This window comes from Symphalangus syndactylus, chromosome 1 (assembly GCF_028878055.3).
Source record: "Symphalangus syndactylus isolate Jambi chromosome 1, NHGRI_mSymSyn1-v2.1_pri, whole genome shotgun sequence".
Taxonomy (NCBI): domain Eukaryota; kingdom Metazoa; phylum Chordata; class Mammalia; order Primates; family Hylobatidae; genus Symphalangus; species Symphalangus syndactylus.
In genome coordinates this window covers 111,646,524-111,666,251 of record NC_072423.2, presented here as the reverse complement: position 1 = coordinate 111,666,251, position 19,728 = coordinate 111,646,524, and the positions used below count along the sequence as shown (strand labels likewise).

The 19,728-nt window shown below is 47.1% G+C and overlaps 1 protein-coding gene across 12 annotated transcripts in view; it reads right to left on the bottom strand.

Annotated features, from left to right (window-relative positions):
• USP4 (ubiquitin specific peptidase 4) overlaps nucleotides 1–19,728 on the bottom strand; it is a 65,781-nt gene that overhangs the window by 17,656 nt on the left and 28,397 nt on the right. For 5 of the 12 annotated variants that reach the window (XR_010113703.1, XM_055276961.2, XM_055276966.2 and 2 more), the window contains exons 7-13: nucleotides 15,650–15,790; nucleotides 14,759–14,876; nucleotides 9,596–9,769; nucleotides 5,491–5,649; nucleotides 4,675–4,899; nucleotides 2,745–2,828; nucleotides 2,066–2,160 (exon numbers count right to left, since the gene is read on the bottom strand). Coding sequence is in view for 11 of the 12 variants with exons in the window: in XM_055276961.2 (XP_055132936.1) it covers nucleotides 2,066–2,160; nucleotides 2,745–2,828; nucleotides 4,675–4,899; nucleotides 5,491–5,649; nucleotides 9,596–9,769; nucleotides 14,759–14,876; nucleotides 15,650–15,790 (996 nt within the window). In the remaining variant the exon portion in view is untranslated. Of the gene's footprint in view, nucleotides 1–2,065; nucleotides 2,161–2,744; nucleotides 2,829–4,674; nucleotides 4,900–5,490; nucleotides 5,650–9,595; nucleotides 9,770–14,758; nucleotides 14,877–15,649; nucleotides 15,791–15,821; nucleotides 16,751–17,999; nucleotides 18,289–19,728 lie in introns of those variants that run through there. The other 7 variants (XM_055276971.2, XM_055276972.2, XM_055276973.2 and 4 more) reach the window with 6 other exon arrangements.

Sequence of the window (19,728 nt, the reverse complement as noted above, 5' to 3'; positions counted from 1 at the left end):
TTAGTCTATTTATTCGGTGGACAATGGGATTACTCACTTTAAAGGGTGTGGTAAGAATTAAATAATTTAGTAGCACAGTGTATAACACATTAAAAAGTAGCAGATGCAGGCCGGGCACGGTGGCACACGCTTGTAATCCCAGCACTTTGGGAGGCCAAGGGGGGGCGGATCACGAGGTCAGGAGATCAAGACCACCCTAACTAACACAGTGAAACCCCATCTCTACTAAAAATACAAAAAAGGCCAGGCTCGGTGGCTCACGCCTGTAATCCCAGCACTTTGGGAGGCCGAGGCAGGCGGATCATGAGGTCAGGAGATCAAGACCACAGTGAAACCCTGTCTCTACTAAAAATACAAAAAATATTAGCCGGGCGTGGTGGCGGGCGCCTGTAGTCCCAGCTACTCGGGAGGCTGAGGCAGGAGAACAGCGTGAACCTGGGAGGTGGAGCTTGCAGTGAGCCACAATCATGCCATTGTACTCCAGCGTGGGCGACAGAGCGAGACTCTATCTCAAAAAAATAAATAAATAAAAAATAAAAAATACCAGATGCTAGCCAGGCACGGTGGCTCACGCCTGTAATCCCAGCACTTTGGGAGGCCGAGGCGGGCGGATCACGAGGTCAGGAGATTGAGACCATCCTGGCTAACATGGTGAAGCCCTGGCTCTACTAAAAATACCAAAAATTAGCCAGGCGTGGTGGCAGGTGCCTGTAGTCCCAGCTACTCAGGAGGCTGACACAGAAGAATGGCGTGAACCCAGAAGGCGGAGCTTGCAGTGAGCCAAGATTGCACCACTGCACTCCTGCCTGGGAGACAGAGCGAGACTCTGTCTAAAAAAAATAAAATAAAATAAAATAAAAATACCAGATGCTACTATTGCTTTCATAAAACAATTGTCAATTCAAATTCATGTATAAAAGAATTTGTTTTTCCAATGGTTGGCCCTTAGGCCCTCTGAAAATTCCTTTGTTGGTGGTCTGCTAAGCTCCCCACAGGGTAATCCTCCAGTTCCTTTCAGCTCAGGTGTGTGAAAACACTACTTTCTGGAATTTATAGAGACCATGTTAAGGGCTTGGGGTTATAAATGGCTGTGAAAGTGGACTTTCCCATGTTCTAGCCCTTGGCACAGTGTCAGCTCTTGGCTGTGCCTGTGCAAGTGAGAACAGAAATAGATCTTGGGTGTGGCTAGGAACTATTCCTTTTAGAGTGATCCAGAAGTCATAGGCCCAAAAATGTAAAGGGAAGGAACTGTCTCCTTTACATACTGAATTCCTCAGCCAAAAACAAAAACCAAAACAAAATCCTAAAACCCTTTCTCAGCAGAGGCAAGTTCCTGAGTGAGAGGTAAAGAGGGAGGGACAGTACGGCTGTGCTCCATACTTCCTGGGCAAGTGGCTGCCTGGGAGCAGCAGGCAAGTTCATGTATGGGAGCAGCAGGCAGGTTATTACACCACTGTGCCTGGAAGAGGGACACACATACAATTACACAGAGCAGCCATGAAGCAGCATGTGGGAAGGCAGAGGAGACCTTTGTATTGTCCTCACAGAGATGAAGAAACTCAGTCTCAGAGCTTACAGAATGTTTTAGCTGAAAACAGCTGTTTAAATCGGCCCTCCCTGTCATTTCTGCATTGGGGATGGTAGTATCATTGTACTCACTGAGAAGCTAAAGCCTGTGGCAGAGAAAGGACAAGATCCTTCCGTACCACACCCCTACTACCATCTTCCCATCACACAGCTGGGATTCCTCTTAAGAAAGGCATCTCTGATGGTAGGACCATCTGTAGGAGCAGTGATTTGGCCTTCTTCATAGGCAAAACTGTTGAAAAAAGGCTGTGGCTGTGCTGAGGAGAGTTATCAGAATGTCTAGCTCTGCAGGGCAGGAGGGGTTGAGCACTGATGGCTGCCCACGATGCCCTCAATATGTATCTCTTGCACCCAGGGGTCAGGGCCAATCCGCATGAGCAATGACTGCCCAAATTTTTGTTCTGGAGATATGAATGCAGCAAAGTCTCTAGAATGTGTCCTCTGACCTGACCTGCAGCAGAAACTGCTGAGTACTCACACGAAAATGTCATCCCGAGGCATGATGTGGTTTAAACCTTCATCCATTTGGAAAATTTTGTGGAATCGGTGATTATACACATCTGCGACCACCATCTAAGAATGAACAGTAACAGACCACAGAATGGCTAAGAGTACCCCTACTAACTGCTTAAAACCAGAAACAAATGAAAAAAAAAAAATACCCATACTCAAGTGTTGCCTCTAGAGAAACCACCACACAAACAGCCCCAGAGAGCTGAGGGCCAAGGCCCAAGGGGGAGCAGCATGGCTGCCATCAGAACTGAACATGCTGGTAGCATCTGCCCTGGAGTGGCAGGAAGGGCGAGGAGTGTGGTGCTAACCAGAAACCAGCAGTTGTTCAGAGCCTCTGGAGTATTCCACAGTCTGCAGTCTCTATGCCACCCTCAGTGCACAGAACTGACAGCAGAGCACTACTCCTGGTCCTTCGACCACGGCTAGTGTGAACCCAATGAAGGAAAGATAGTGTTTCCTGGAGCTGGAAGGGACAGTCTCAGCCACAGTGTGCATAATGAGTGAGGCATCCAGACACATACAAATAATCACATTTGTGCTGGCAATAACAACAACCCCAAAAAGTGGCTTCAAGGATGAACGTAAACTCCAAATGCTATGAAGGATCCCAAATAGACCGAGTGCCACTGATCACCCCGCCTTACATTTTCTGCAGCAATGCCAGACAGCCTGGAGAGAGCCTCGCACAGGTCGGACACAGCCCCCATCAGCGGCACAGTCACACGGTACTGTAAGACAGAGATGGTCAAGGTCACAGGGGTGCCCCACAAAGGGTGCGAAATGAATTAGGAGAAGCAGGCATCACCAGGGGCAGAGAAGCCCTTCTAGAAACAGCGTATGGTGAGGTCAGGGTACAGATGAGTCAGAAGCAGAGCAAATAAGCAAGACCTCTATGTCGGCATCCTCCTCAGTACACAGGCAGCAGCATGTGGGCTAGGCCATCTCTTTCTCTTCCAAACATTGCCTCATTTTATTCTTAATTCTTTAGAGTACTTTCTAAAGAACTGCTAAAATTATACAAATTCAAATTGCCATCTGGTCCTACCTTTTTATTTTATTTTTATTTTTTGTAGAGACAGGGTCTCAAACTCCTGGCCTCGAGCAATCCTCCCACCTCAGCATCCCAAAGTGCTGGGATTACAGGTGTTGGCCACCAAGCCCGTCCTCAACTTTCTTTTTTCTCTTTTTTTTTTTTTTTTTTTGAGACAGAGTCTCGCTCTGTCACACAAGCTGGAGCGCAGTGGCGTGATCTTGGCTCACTGCAACCTCCACCTCCCGGGTTCCAGCGATTCTCCTGCCTCAGCCTCCTGAGTAGCTGGGATTACAGGTGCACACCACCAAGCCTGGATAATTTTTGTATTTTTAGTAGAGACAGGATTTCACCATGTTGGTCAGGGTGGTCTCGAACTCCTGACCTCGTGATCTGCCCGCTTTGGCCTCCTGAAGTGCTGGGATTAGAGGCGTAAGCCACGGCACCCCGCCTGCCTCAACTTTTTTTTTTTTTTTTTTTTTGAGACGGAGTCTCACTCTGTCGCCCAGGCTAGAGTGCGGTGGCGCAATCTCGGCTCACTGCAAGCAAGCTCTGCCTCCCGGGTTCACGCCATTCTCCTGCCTCAGCCTCCCGAGTAGCTAGGACTACAGGCGCCCGCCACCATGCCCGGCTAATTTTTTGTATTTTTAGTAGACACGGGGTTTCACCGTGTTAGCCAGGATGGTCTCAATCTCCTGACCTCGTGATCCACCCGCCTCGGCCTCCCAAAGTGCCGGGATTACAGGCGTGAGCCACCGCTCCCGGCCCTCAACTTTCTTTAGAGATAAAGAAACCAAAGCCAGAAGGCTAAGCAATACAATTACTCAGTGAGCCATCAGCAGGGTTAGACACTAAGACCTGCTGCTCACACCTCTCATATGGTCTAATCTTCTGTACAGGCTGTCCTAGGTTATTTGAGGGTATATCTGAGTACGAAAAGTACCCTGCTTCTGGTTCCCCAACATTCAGATTCAAGAACCACTTAGTAGATCAGGTTACTTTGGTCGCGTGAATGACGTGTGGCCAAAAAAGTGACAGAGGCTGGGTGCGGTGGCTCACGCCTGTAATCCCAACACTTTGGGAGGCCAAGATGGGCAGGTTACTTGAGGTCAGGAGTTCTGGCCAACATGGTAACATCCTGTCTCTACTATATCTCCACTAAAAATACAAAAATTAGCTGAGCATGGTGGTGCACACCTGTAATCCCGGCTACTGAGTGGCTGAGGTAGGAGAATCGCTTGAACCTGGGAGGAAGAGGTTACAGTGAGCTGAGATCATGCCACTGCACTCCAGCATGGGCGACAGAGCAACTCTGTCTCAAAAAAAAAAAAAAAGTGACAGAGAAGCAGAGAGGCCCCAAAGACCTTCACAATAGGCCTTAAATGATATGGGATTACACGAAGCTCTGATGGAGGCCAAGGGCCCATACCCAGGCAAGTACCAAGGGGACTCAGAGGCAGCCAATGCAGCAGATAGCAGCAGTCCCACTGGGATCTGGAGACCACTTGCAGTGAGGGGTGCCATAAGGGTGTGGATTCTGTCACCTGAGTAGGTCTGCAGTGAGGGTCAGCAGGAACCAGGAAAACCTCCATAACTCGATCTTTCTTCAAGGGCAGTGGCAGTGTTAGATAGCAAAATGGGTCAAAGGTCACAGAAACCTTAGCACATTCTGGGCAAACCAAAGTAGATTTGAAGAGGCCATGGAAAGTATCCACAATCACAGAATCATTCCTCAACCTGTGATTCTCCCAGGCTTCCTTTGCCACCACCTGCGTGAAAGGGATAAATAGGACATTCTCAACACCTCTCACCCCTTGCCCCTGCATCCAGAATGACTCACAGCAAACCTGGAGATCAATCAGGTGGCAACCTGTACAGCCAAGAGCTTGATCCAGGACAAGCAAGGCCAGGACTACTCTTAGTGTATCATACTCATACCACATGCCAGCTCTACACCCAATCCCCACCCCAACACACATATATATATTTCACGTTTATATATATATATATATATATATTTCAAATATATATTATATTGATTGAGACATGGTCTTGCTCTGTCGCTCAGGCTGGCGTGATCATGGTTCACTACAGCCTCGACCTCCTGGACTCAAAGCGATCTTCCTGCCTCAGACTCCCAAGTAACTGGGACTATAGGCATGCATCACCATGGCTGGCTAATTTTTTTTAGGTTTGTTAGCCCCTTTCTGACCAGAGACCATATCCCTATAACCGTAGCTACAGTGAGAAGCAACCAGGGCCCTGGCAACAACACTCAAAGACCAGAAGAATATCCCTGCACTCTCAATAGGAGGCAGCTTCTTTGGCATATTATCGTTCAGACATCATTAATGGCATACCGCGTCTGGCCGCCCATTGGCATCCTTCAGCTCCAAGTAGGGCTTTTTCTTTACTCGGTTCAGATCTTCATGCAATCCATCTAGAAGAAAGGCTAAGAGCTCCTGAGAATCTTGCTGCTGGTAGCCAGAAAATTGAGGAGCAAAACGTCCCACTTGAGTCTACAACAAAAGCAACTGCATCAGAAGGCATAATATGTAAAGAACTAGTTAAATCAAATAAGAATTGTCATCAAAAATAGCTTTGAGGAGTTAGCTGGGGCAGTGAGAGAGAACACTTGGTTGAGTAGTCCAATTAACTCCTGAAGAGCCTCCAGGAGGCCAGTGGTTCCCACCAGAGAGAAGGCCTAGATCAGAGAGCCAGGAGGATGAACCTGGAACCTGGGCCACTGCCGTTAAGTCCTAAGGAGGAAGGGTGGGGTACCCTGAGTAACCACACCCAAGTACTGACATGAATCCCTCTCTAACATGTCCTTCTTTGGTTCAGAGTCTTAAACTCCATAAGGACATTACAAACGATACTTTCATCAGCTGGAGGAATCCTCCTGTACATAACAGCCCTCAGGTCCCTAAATACTGTCTGTCCAGTATTACTCTCCACCAGTTATTCTGAGAGTATGGTCCCCAGCCAGCAGCATTAGTATCACCTGGGAGCTTAGTAGAAATGCACATTCTCAGGCCCCACACCAAACCTATTCAATCAGAAACTCTGGGGATGGGTCTAGCAGTCTGTCTTGTATTAAGCACTCCCAGAGATTGTGATGTATCCTATGGAGAGCCAGCCAGGCACGGTGGCTCATGCCTATAATCCCAGAATTTTGGGAGGCTGAGGCAGGCAGATCACCTGAGGTTGGGAGTTCAAGACCAGCCTGGCCAACATGGTGAAACCCCATCTCTACTAAAAATACAAAAATTAGCTGGGCATGGTGGTGCACACCTGTAATCCCAGCTACGTGGGAGGCTGACGCAGGAGAATCACTTGAACCCAGGAGGCGGAGGCTGCAGTGAGCCGAAATTGTGCCAGTACGCTCCAGCCTGGGCGACAGAGCAAGGCTGTCTCAACAACAACAAAAAAAAATGGAGAACCGCCGTTCTACACCTGTTCTCTAATACCACAGCCACTAGCCACATATGGCAATTTAAATTTACATTAATTACAATAAAAACCATTAAAAATTCAGTTCCTCGGTCAAATGAACCACATCTCAAGTGCTCAGAGGTGCTTGAGCTGGTGGCTACCATAACACAGTGCAGATATATATAACACATCCATCACTGAGGAAGCTCCACACTTCCCTAATATCCCTAAACACTACCTTCCAGTTGTTTATTTACATTAGCTTCAGCACAGTGTGTTGCCACCCAATTCTTTTTTATTTTTTTTTCTGGGACAGGGTCTCGCTCTGTTGCCAGGCTGGAGTGCAGTGGCGCAATCTCAGCTCACTGCAACTTCCGCCTCCCAGGTTCAAGCAATTCTCATGCCTCAGCCTCCCGAGTAGCTGGGATTACAGGCATGTGCCACCACGCCTGGCTAATTTTTGTATTTTTAGTAGAGATGGGGTTTCACAATATTGGCCAGGCTGGTCTCGAACTCCTGACCTCAAGTGATCCACCCACCTCGGCCTCCCCATGTGCTGGGATTACAGATGTGAGGCACCGCACCCAGCCGTTGCCACCCAATTCTAGTCTCTTTGTGACTTAGTATGTGAACAGTCATTTATATATTTCCCAGGGATTAATGTGACCAAGGGGATGAAAGATAATTAGTTTTCAATTTCAACAAACCACCTGAGAGTTTAGTTTTCTCACTGAGCTAAGGTGCTATTTTTTTCCTCTCTGAATCATAAATATGCATGTCTTATCATATGCTTCATGAAGCTCCATGAATCCCAGTGGTACAGGCTAAATAGGATCTTTCAGATTTCAGCTTAAATCTGCTGAGCGGGAGGGAGCAAGGCACCTCCACCTCAGCAGGAAAAAGCATTTGGGGCAATGGAAAGCCCAAGTTGCTCTGAGTGTATCCATGTCTTCTCCTTAAACCTTCCTGGCTGAGGGACCCCAGTGATAACTGCCCCTCACATCACCTTCCAAGAATGTGAGCCCAATTCTTAACTCAGGGGGTCCCAACTCAAACCACAAAGCCTGTAGAATCCAGGCTCAGAGAACCTGGAAACAGCCTTCAGATGATACTAGAAGTTAAACTGAATTTTCATTTTTTTTAGAGACAGGGTCTCTGTCGCCAAGGTACAGTGGCACAATTGCAGCTCACTGCAGCCTTGACCTCCCAGGCTTAAGTAATTCTCCCACCTCAGCCTCCCTGGTAGCTGGGACTACAGGTACATCACCATGTCCAGCTAATTTGTTGTTGTTGTTGTTGTTGTTTTTGAGACAGAGTCTTGCTCTTTCGCTCAGGCTGGAGTGCAGTAGCGTGATCTCGGCTCACTGAAACCTCCACCTCCCAGGTTCAAGCGATTCTCCTGCCTCAGCATCCTGAGTAGCTGGAATTACAGGTGCGCACCACCACGCCTGGCTAATTTTTATATTTTTAGTAGAGATGGGGTTTCACCATGTTGGTCAGGCTGATCTCGAACTCCTGACCTCGTGATCTGCCCGCCTCAGCCTCCCAAAGTGCTGGGATTACAGGAATGAGCCACCGCGCCCGGACTTTTTTGTTGTTGTTTTTTCTTTGAGACGGAGTCTCATTCTGTCGCCCAGGCTAGAGTGCGGAGGCACAGTCTTGGCTCACTGCAAGCTCTGCCTCCCGGGTTCACGCCATTCTCCTTCCCCAGCCTCCCGAGTAGCTGGGACTACAGGCGCCTGCCATCACATCTAATTTTTTTTTTTTTTTTTTTTTTTGTATTTTTAGTAGAGAAGGGGTTTCACCATGTTAGCCTGGATGGTCTCGATCTCCTGACCTTGTGATCTGCCCGCCTCAGCCTCCCAAAGTGCTGGGATTACAGGTGTGAGCCACTGCGCCTGGCCAACTTTTTTGTTGTTTTTAAAGAAACAGAGACTTGGTCGGGCACAGTGGCTCATGTCTATAATCCCAGCACTTTGGGAGGCTAAGGCAGGCAGATCACCTGAGATCAGGAGTTTGAGACCAGCCCGGCCAACATGGCGAAACCCATCTCTACTAAAAATACTAAAATTAGCCAGGCATGGTGGCGCACACCTGTAGTCTTAGCTACTCAGGAGGCTGAGGCATGAGAATCGCCTGCACCTGGGAGGTGTTGGCTGCAGTGAGCCAAGATCATGCCACTGCACTCCAACCTGGGCAAGAGAGTGAGACTCTGTCTCAAACAAAACAAAACAACACAAAACAAAAACAGAGTCTCACTATGTTTTCCAGGCTGGTCTCAAACTCCTGGGCTCAAGGGATCCTCCCACCTCAGCCTTCCAAGAAACTGAATTTTTGTAGTCTGGCTTAGGAAACTGACCATTTATTTAAATACTGCCACCACAGAATACAGCATTCTGAGGAGGCAGCTTACAAATAACTTCTGCACCAGGCTGGAGTGCAGTGGCGCGATCTCGGCTCACTACAACCTCCACCTCCCAGGTTCAAGTGATTCTCCTGCCTCAGCCTCCCAAGTAGCTGGGACTACAGGCGCATGCCACCACGCCCAGCTACTTTTTGTATTTTTAGTAGAGATGGGGCTTCACCGTGTTGGCCAGGATGGTCTCAATCTCTTGACATCATGATCCACCCACCTCGGCCTCCCAAAGTGCTGGGATTACAGGCGTGAGCCACAGCGCCTGGCCCAGATCCCATCTTAATCCCAAAATGCGACAAAAGGAATGCCTCATAACAACACTAAACCACTCTCCCCAAAGTGGGAAAAAGTACAGGAGAGTATCCCTTATCCGAAAATCTGAAATCCAAATGCTTAAAGATCCATAACCTTTCCAACACTGACATGATATTCAAAGGAAATGCTCATTGAAACATTTTAGATTTTGGAATGGGGATGCTGAACTAGTAAGCATAATGTAAATACTGTAAAAAAAAAAAAAAAAAACACCCCTAAAAAACCTGAAGTCCCGAAACATTTCTGGTCCCAGGCATCTATATACAGGGATACTCAACCATATATATATGTCTACCTACTTTGAACATGCGAGGTGCCACATGGGCATCCCTTCCAGACCACATCTGCTTAATGAGTTCGGCATAGGCTTCTGCAATTTCCCCTTTCATCCCTAGAGGGTTGTCTCTGTTGATTTCGGCTTCATACTCATCTTTGAGAAAGTAGTCAGTCAGTGGTGCAGTGTTGCTCAAGCACTGAAACAGAACATGATGAGGGCTTTACACACCTTCTAGACAGTACCAGAGATACAAGATAAATCAAGTTCTAAAGGGTCACTGAGGGACAATGCCAACAAAATGAGGCACTCAGGAGATTCTCTGAAGGCTCACGACAGTAAAGCATAGCCTCAAGGAGGCCAAGCTGGTGGACCCCTTGCAGCTAATCTCTGAGGGACGTGGTCTTAGAGGACAGCATATGCATTGGCTAAGACTTTGTCTCTGAAAAAAACTACCTTAGGAAAAAAGCGGAATAATTGAATAATTCTTGTTTAATGAAAAAGTTTCTTTTTTTTTTTGAGACAGAGTTTCGCTCTTGTTGTCCAGGCTGGAGTGCAATGGCGCAATCTTGGCTCACTGCATCCTCTGTCTCCTGAGTTCAAGCGATTCTCCTGCCTCAGCCTCCTGAGTAGCTGACATCACAGGCGCCGGCCACCACACCCAGCTAATTTTTGTATTTTCAGTAGAGATGGGGTTTCACCATGTTGGCCAGGCTGGTCTCAAACTCCCGACCTCAGATATTCTGCTCACCTCGGCCTCCCAAAGTGCTGGGGTTACAGGAGTGAGCCACCGTGCCCAGCCTTTTTCATTAGTTTCTGTTCTTAACGCTATTATTTCTCTCCTTCTACTTCCTTTGGGTTCTTTTTCCTAGCATCATGAGATGGAAGCTTAAATCATGAAATTTTAACCCTTTTTGCCCTAATATTTACATTTAGAACTATAAAACTCATCATTATCCTCACTCAATAGCTGAGGAAAATTGAGGGTACAAAGACTTGGAAAAACTTGCCCATGAAAAGCCAAATCACACCTCTTCTTCAGTATTAGGCTACTTCCACCTCACCACAAGAGGAAAATAATTTTTTTTTTTTTTTTTGAGACAGAGTTTCGCTGTTTTTGCCCAGGCTGGAGTGCAGTGGCACAATCTCGGCTCACCACAACCTCCACCTCCTGGGTTCAAGCGATTCTCCTGCCTCAGCCTCCCGAGCAGCTGGGATTACAGGCATGCGCCACCACGCCCAGCTAATTTTGTATTTTTAGTAGAGATGGGGTTTCTCCATGTTGGTCAGGCTGGTCTGGAACTCCCGACCTCAGGTGATCCGCCTGCCTCGGCCTCCCAGAGTGCTGGGAGCCACCGCGCCCGGCCGGAAAATAATTTCAAAACCCAAGGGTTATCTAATCTTTCAACAAATGTTTTATGTTTTTGCTCACGCTACAAAAAAATTCAAAGTTAGACTGTAGGCCAGGTGTGGTAGTTCATACCTGTAATCCCAGCACTCTGGGAGGCTAAGGAGGGTGGATCACTTGAGGCCAGGAGTTCAAGACCTTCCTGGCCAACATGTTGAAACCCCATTCTACTAAAAATACAAAAAATTAGCTGGGCGTAGAGGCACATGACTGTAATCCCAGCTACCCGGGAGGCAGAGGTTGCTGTGAGCCAAGATTGCACCACTGCACTCCAGACTGGGCAAGAGAGCAAGACTGTGTCTCAAAAAAAAAAAAAAAGGTGAGAATGTAAGTCTTTAAAAAAATTTTTTTTTAATTTTTAGAGACAGGGTCTTGCTTATGTTAGCTAGGCTTGGTCTCAAACTCCTGGGCTCAAGTGATCCTCCCATTTGGACCTCCCAAATCACTGGGATACAGGTGTGAGCCACTGTGCCCAGCCAGATTATCAATTTTATGAGGATAAAAACCATTGCTGGTTTGCTTACCACTGAGTCCCTATGTAAAGAATATTGGGCCAAGTGCAGTAGCTCAGACCTGTAATCCCAGCACTTTGGGAGGCCAAGGTAGGAAGACTGCTTAAGGCCAGGAGTTTGAGACCAGCCTGGGCATCATAAGTGAGACCCCGTTTCCACAAAAAAAAAAAAAAACAAACAAACGAACAAAATACACACATACAAAACAAAAAGAAAAAATAATTAGCAAGGCCTGGTGGTACAAACTTGTAGTCCCAGCTATTTGGGAGGCTGAGGTGGGAGGATCACTTGAGCCCAGGAGTTCAAGGTTACAGTGAGCTATGATCATGCCACTGCACACTAGCCTGGGCATCAGAGAGAGATCCTGTCTCTAAGAAAAAAAAAAAAAATGAATTTTGCTTTGCTCAAACAGAAGGTCTAGCTTTGCCCTTGGCTTCTGGGAGATAATCTATTTGCCCCTGGAATGTTATGCCTGGTGGGCCTTGGGTCATACTGGATAATCTAACAATATAATTTTGGAGGTGGAGAAGAGGCTGATCAGAACTGTACAGTCTAGTCTTAGGTTGAGAAGGGCTAGCCACTCCAGAAAAACCAAAAATGTGACTTAGGGTGGGGGCTTTGGGTCACATGGTATCAGTTCACCTAGGTAGTCAATCATATTTATACTTTATTATATATTTTTTTGAGACAGAGTCTCGCACTGTCACCCAGGCTGGAGTGTAGTGGCATGATCTCGGCTCACTGCAACCTCCGCCTCCCGGGATCAAGAGATTCTCCTGCCTCAGCCTCCCAAGTAGCTGGGATTACAGGTGCCCGCCACCATGCCCAGATAATTTTTTGTATTTTTAGTAGAGACGGAGTTTCACTATGTTGGCCAAGCTGTTGTCAAACTCTTGACCTCATGATCCGCCCACCTTGGCCTCCCAAAGTGCTGGGATTACAGGCGTGAGCCACCATGCCCTGCCAGTCAATCATATTTATACAATGAAGCCCCAATAAAAATTCTGGACACTGAAGCTCACGTGAGCTTCCATAGTTTGCAGCACTCCATATGCATCATTACACATCAATGCCAGGAAAGCACCATGTTCTGCCCAGGCACGGTGGCTCATGCCTGTAATCCCAGCACTTTGGGAGGCTGAGGTGGGTGGATCACCTGAGGTCAGGAGTTTGAAACCAGCCTGGTTAGCCAACATGGTGAAATCCTGTCTCTACTAAAAATACAAAAATTAGCCAGGCGTGGTGGCATGTGCCTGTAATCCCAGCTACTCAGGAGGCTGAGGCATGAGAATTGCTTAAACCCAGGAGGCGGAGGTTGCAGTGAGTCAAGATTGCGCCACTGCACTCCTGCCTGGGCAACAGAGAGAGGAAAGAGATGCTGTCTCAAAAAAAAAAAAAAAAAAAAGGAAAGTACCACGTACTGACTCCATAGGTAGAAAACAACAGAAGCTCTACATTTTGATCCTCCTGACCTCTGCTCTGTATGCCTCTTCCCTTGGCTGATTTTAGTTTACATCCACTCACCACAATAAACCATCATCATAACTTTAAGTAAATTCCATGACTCCTTCTAAACAAATTACCAAAACTAAGGGTGGTCTTGGAAACCTGCAAACTTGCAGTTGGTTTCGGAAATGAGAGCAGTCTTGGGGACTGTGCCCTCCTAACTTTGAAGCTTGACTTTAACTCCTTGCAGCCCATGACTATTACAGTGTGTCACATAATATATGCCCAATAAATATTTGATGAATTAATAAACAAGGTTTATTTTCTTTTCCATTTTGAGACAGGGTCTCGCTATGATGCTCAGGCTGGCCTCAAACTCCTGGCCTCAAGCAATACTACCCCCTCAGCCTCCCACAGGGTTGTGATTACAGGTGTGAGCCACTGCGCCTGGCCAATAAACAAGTTTCAAAGAGGGGATTTTGGATTTTCTCTAGTAAGGAGCATGGGGTGGGACAGCTATTTTTTTTTTTGAAATGGAGTTTCACTCTTGTTGCCCAGGCTGGAATACAATGGCGCAATCTCGGCTCACTGCAACCTCCGCCTCCTGGGTTCAAGCAATTCTCCTGCCTCAGCCTCCCGAGAAGCTGGGATTACAGGTGTGTGCCACCATACCCGGCTAATTTTTTTTTTTTTTTTTGAGACAGAGTCTTGCTCTGTCACCCAGGCTGGAGTGCAGTGGCGCAATCTCAGCTCACTGCAAGCTCCGCCTCCCGGGCTCACGCCACATTCTCCTGCCTCAGCCTCTCCGAGTAGCTGGGACTACAGGCGCCCGCCACCATGCCCGCCTAATTTTTTGTATTTTTGGTAGAGACGGGGTTTCACCGTGGTCTCGATCTCCTGACCTCGTTATCTGCCCGCCTCAGCCTCCCAAAGTGCTGGGATTACAAGCGTGAGCCACAGCGCCCGGCCTCACCTGGCTAATTTTTGTATTTTTAGTAGAGATGGGGTTTTGCCATGTTGGCTAGGCTGGTCTCGAACTCTTGACCTCAGGTTATCCACCCGCCTCAGCCTCCCAAAGTGCTGGGATTACAGGCATGAGCCACTGTGTTGCACCCGGACTTTTTTTTCTTTTTTTGAGACAGAGTCTCACTCTGTCGCCCAGGCTAGAGTGCAGTGGCGTGATCTCAGCTCACTGCAACCTCTGCGTCCCAGGTTCAAGTGATTCTCCTGCCTCAGCCTCCTGAGTAGCTGGGATTACAGACGCATGCCACCACACCCAGCTAATTTTTGTATCATTAGTAGAGATTGGGGGTGGGGGGGGGGTTCACCACATTGGCCAGGCTGGTCTCGAACTCCTGGCCTCGTGATCCACCCGTCTCGGCCTCCCAAAGTGCTGGGATTACAGGCGTGAGCCACTGCGCCCAGCTGGGACAGCTGTTTTTAGTGAAAAGGTAGTCAGCCTTCAGCAAGGCATAATTGAGCTTGGCATCACCTGCTGTAAGTTTTCCTCATCCCACCAGAGACCAATCAGGGATGCACTCCAATATTTTCTAGAGAGATCATACCTCAACAGTCAATAAAATTCAAAATAATCTTACTATAAAACCAAACACAGAGCTGACTACAAAGACATCTGGGGTCCACAAACACTGATGAAGCCATTCTATACCACCTAGTGGGAGATGCCCTAGCAGAGACTACTGAAGCACTAACAAGGGGTAGGCAGGGACTCCTGGGAGAGGATCCACCAAGTACCTTTGCAAGCCACTTCCACCCAAACCTCAAGATGCTGTATTATTTGAATGGAAGTTCTCTCCTCTACCTGCAAAGCAGAGTTCATGAAGCAGGTGTTTCCCAGGTTTCCAAGTCCACAGAGCCCAGGTTGTATATGAGAGGATGGTGGTTCCTGACAATTATACGAAGCAGAAAAGCCAGATCCACTGGAAAACACAACACACATCAGCAATAAAAGCAAGTGCAAAACACATGCCCTCAAGATGCTTTTTGAGGCTCCTATGGGGGCCTCTAGAACTTGTGTGGTACTAAGCCCATGATGCAAATTCCCTCTGCCCCCTCCCCTGCCCTCCAGACCTGCCCCACCCTTTACTTGACACACTAGCAGCTGGTAAACACATCCTTAAGGAAAGAAACGCTATTTGAATTTTCCTGTTAGGCTTTGGCAAATGCTAATTTTGCCAGGTGACTTTAGGGAAGACCATTTTAGTTATTAAGAGCTTGCATCTGCTACCACCCACCACGCCACACCCAGGCTTGACTGGCCCTGAAAGTTCATGCACATTTCCTCACCTCATTCGCCCTCTTCCCCACATCTATGCCATGTGGCAGGTGTGCCTGAAATGCCTGGAGAAAGGATCACGGACATCTACAGCTAAGCACTGTCCCTTCACAACTATTCTGCCATATGTGCCAGCCCATCCCTTCATAAGCAAATGCAGTGACCCCCCCACCCCCGAGACTACCTGTGATGTAGGCTGTGGGGAAAACACCAGCTCACAGGAGGACAAGCAACACAGATCAGAACTTGGAAGCACACTTTACTGTAGGTATGAAATGGAGTGAGAAACTACATGCAGCATGTTCCCATGAGGAACTCTAACCCCACTATGCTTAGTGTAGCAGCAGATGAGCTCTCAAGATACAGCCTGGGAAAGGACCGTGGGAAAGGAAGCAGAGTGAAAGGACCTGCTCTTACCCCCTGCTGACACCGGAACTGTGCATCCCACAGGTGCTAGTGCTATCACCATTTGCAATGAGAGAGGCAGACACCGAGGAATAGGGACTTGCTGATGATTTTGGAGAGGTAGTAAAATTTCTGCTAGGCGCAGTGCTTGATCTGGGAGAGAGAAGCAGAAACAATGCTACTGACTTTTTGCAAAGAGCAAGCCCTATTTAATGCCTTAGGTTGCTTCTCAAGGAATAAATATTCTTCATATTAAGTTAAAATAAATTGCAAAAAGCCTGTATTCATACTACTTCAAGGTAAACTTTGAAGAGTCCACAAATTAAGTGGTCTTCCTGTCACATCAGTCCACACCACCACATACCCTTTCAGTGTGAAAAACTACAAGGCTGACCAGGCGCAGTGGCTCATGCCTGTAATCCTAGCACTTTGGGAGGCCGAGGCAGGCAGATTGCCTGAGCTCAGGAGTTCGAGACCAGTCTGGACAACACAGTGAAACCCTGTCTCTACTAAAATGCAAAAGAAATTAGCCAGGTCGGGCGCAGTGGCTCACGCCTCTAATCTCAAGCACTTTGGGAGGCTGAGGCAGACGGATCACCTGAGGTCAGGAGTTTGAGACCAGCCTGACCAAAATGGAGAAACCCCGTCACTACTAAAAATACAAAATTAGGCCGGGTGAGGTGGCTCACCCTTGTAATCCCAGCACTTCGGGAGGCCAAGGCTGGCGGATCATGAGGTCAGGATCATGAGGTCAGGAATTCAAGACCAGCCTGGCCATGAGGTCAGGAGTTCAAGACACAGTGAAACCACATCTCTACTAAAAATACAAAAATTATCTGGACGTGGTGGCGGGTGCCTGTCATCCCAGCCACTCGGCAGGCTGGGGCAGAAGAATCACTTGAACCCAGGAGTGAGCCGAGACTGCACGACTGCACTCCAGCTTAGTGACAGAGCGAGACTCCATCTCAAAAAAAAAAAAAAAAAAGATTAGCCAGATGTGATGGTGCTACTCGGGAGGCTGAGGCAGGAGAATTGCTTGAACCCAGGAGGCAGAAGTTGCGGTGAGCCAAGATCGCGCCATTGCACTCCAGCCTGGGCAACAAGAGCGAAACTCTGTCTCAAAAAAAAAAGAAAATAAAGAAATTAGCCAGGCATGGCAGCATGTGCCTGTAGTCCCAGCTACTGGGGAGGCTGAGGGGCAGGAGAATTGCGTGAACCCGGGAGGCGGAGGTTGCAGTGAGCCGAGATTGCGCCACTGCACTCCAGCCTGGGTGACAGAGCGAGACTTCATCTCTTAAAAAAAAAAAAAAAAAAAACCACAAGGTTCATCTTCAAGCATCCTGGTTTGATTTACAAATCATAAACTTCCCTGAATTTTTTTTCTTTTTTCTTTTTTCTTTTTGAGACGGATTCTCATTCTCTCGCCAGGCTGGAGTGCAGTGGCACAATCTTGGCTCACTGCAACCTCCACCTCCCGGGTTCAAACAATTCTCCTGCCTCAGCCTCCCGAGTAGCTGGGACTACAGGCGCGTGCCACCACACCCAGCTAAATTTTTTGTATTTTTAGTAGAGACAGGATTTCACCATGTTGGCCAGAATGGTCTCGATCTCTTGACCTTGTGATCTGCCTGCCTTGGCCTCCCAAAGTGCTGGGATTATAGGTGTGAACCACCGCATCTGGCCTGCTTCCCTAAATTTTAAAAATTATCAGTGAAAGGCAAAGAAAAATGGCAATAAGGCCAGGCGAGGTAGCTCACGCCTATAATCCCACCTCTTTGGGAGGCTGAGGTGGGTGGATCACTTGAGGTCAGGAGTTCGAGTCTAGCCTTACCAACATGGTGGAACCCCATCTCTACCAAAATACAAAAAATTAGCCAGGCCTAGTGGCGCATGCCTGTAATCCCAGCTACTTGGGAGGCTGAGGCAGGAGAATTGCTTGAACCCAGGAGGCAGAGGTTGTAGTGGGCCGAGATCGTGCCATTGCACTCCAGCTTGGGCAACAAGAGCAAAACTCCATCTCAAAAAAAAAAGAGAAATAGCAATAAGAGATGACTTTCCCCAAAAAGGCTGGATGCAAATTAAATAGCTGGCTATAAGGACATGAGAACAGAAAAATGGCAATTTGGTTTCACTACGCCTTCTATGGAGAATTTTGTTTCTCCAAATTTGCCAGTGTAACCTGTTTCAAACTCATGTTTTAAGATTTTTCAGGCTCTTATTTTAGATTTCTACTTTCAAATTAATTCAAGGGCTAATTGCCCAAATTTTAAATTGCTATCAATTTCATCAATCTGCTAGAATCTATATAAGGACATAAGGAAGAAAGTAAATCTTATTTTAAAATTTTTAATTTTTACCTTTTTTTTTTTGTAATCCATAGCAACAGTCTCCTTATGTTGCCCAGGCTGGTCTCAAACTCCTGGACTCAAGCAATCCTCCTGCCTCAGCCTCCCAAAGGGCTGGGATTACATACATGAGCCACTGCATTCAGCCAAAGAAGAAAGTGAATCCTCCTCCATTGTTTCAAATATAAAACTGGGATTTCCCTTCTAGAATACTGGGTTATTTTTAGAATACAGAAAATGACTAAGAAGATGTGCTGTTCCCACACAGTGTTCACCCTCATGGGATCTGATCTCAGCTTGGCTTCCCTGTGAGAAGAAAAACGTGGCAGCAAAAACAAGTATGATCTTGTATACCAGCAGTGGGCACATCAGGAAATTATATAGGGCCTAAGCAGGTACCTGAACTGAGGTTTGCTCCACAATGCGGTCACAGTAAGGGAGAATGAGGGCTCCTCAGTCTCTCACCTTCCCATAAGGAAATGTACCCTTCTCTAATCCTAAAGAGGACTTCGTTCACACAGCTTCATCCTCATGCTACAAAGGAGTCCAAGAATTCAAGCAGCTGCACTAAGTGAGATTCACCACAGCCAAGGGTACTCTCATTCACCACATGGGAGACTTAAGCATGCATGCGTTCAATCCTGTCCAGTGAGATGTCCAGTGTGATTTCCTAGCCTCTTATGCATAAAGAAAGTCTGCTGCCCAAGGCTGGTCTGATATGCAATGGCAGACTCAGTCATCTCAGCACCGAGGGCAGGTAAGACAGAATAGTGAAATTCAAATTCTGATCCACAGAACCTCAAGATACATAGTACGGCACTCCTCTTTTCAGTAACTATTCATTGATAACTTATCTATTTTCTTGAGCTTAAAAGGGCAAAAATCAGCCGGGCCTGGTGGCTCATGCCTATAATCTTAGCACTTTGGGAGGCCAAGGTGGGAGGACTGCTGGAGGCCAAGAGTTCAAGATCAACCTGGTCAACATAGCAAGACCCTGTCTCTATTTATTTATTTATTTTTAAAAAGGGCAAAAATCCATACAAATCATTTGAGATATCCAAGACCTGTCAATTTCTTAAAGAGACAACATTTCCAGGTGATAGAAATTAAAGAAAAATTTTATTTGACGTTTAAAATGTTCTAGAAAATACTGCCAGTAGTTTTCATAGTAAATTCAATCAAAAAGAAACCAAATTAAGGGCATATAAGGATACTTTTTATATGCTTGAAAATTTACACAGTAAGATTAAAAAAAAAAAAAAAAAAAAAAACTCTATCCTTACGCTGGGTGCAGTGGCTCATGCTTACAATCCCAGCACTTTGGGAGGCTGACCTTGTCTCTACAAAACAGAAAAAGCCAGGCATAGCAGCACGTGCCTGCAGTCCTAGCTACTCGGGAGGCTGAGCCGAGAGGATCCCTTGATCCCGGGAGTTTGAGGTTGCAGTGAACTATGATCATGCCATTGCATTCCAGTCTGGGCAACAAAGCAAGACCCTATCTATTAAAAAATACTCTATCTTTGACAGACAAGTCAGAAGCAAAACTTCTCTTCAGAAAATTTACTACAATCTGGGAAATGCTGAGCACTAGGGCAGGGACTTGTCTCTAGACCTTCAGGCAACTGTGGAACACACCCTGGGCATTACAGGCTGGAAAATAGGCAGCCAGGGGAAATGTCTGAATCTCAGGCATATATATTAGGTAAGCAAGATCTCACTCTGATTTGTGACTGGGTCTCATGCCAC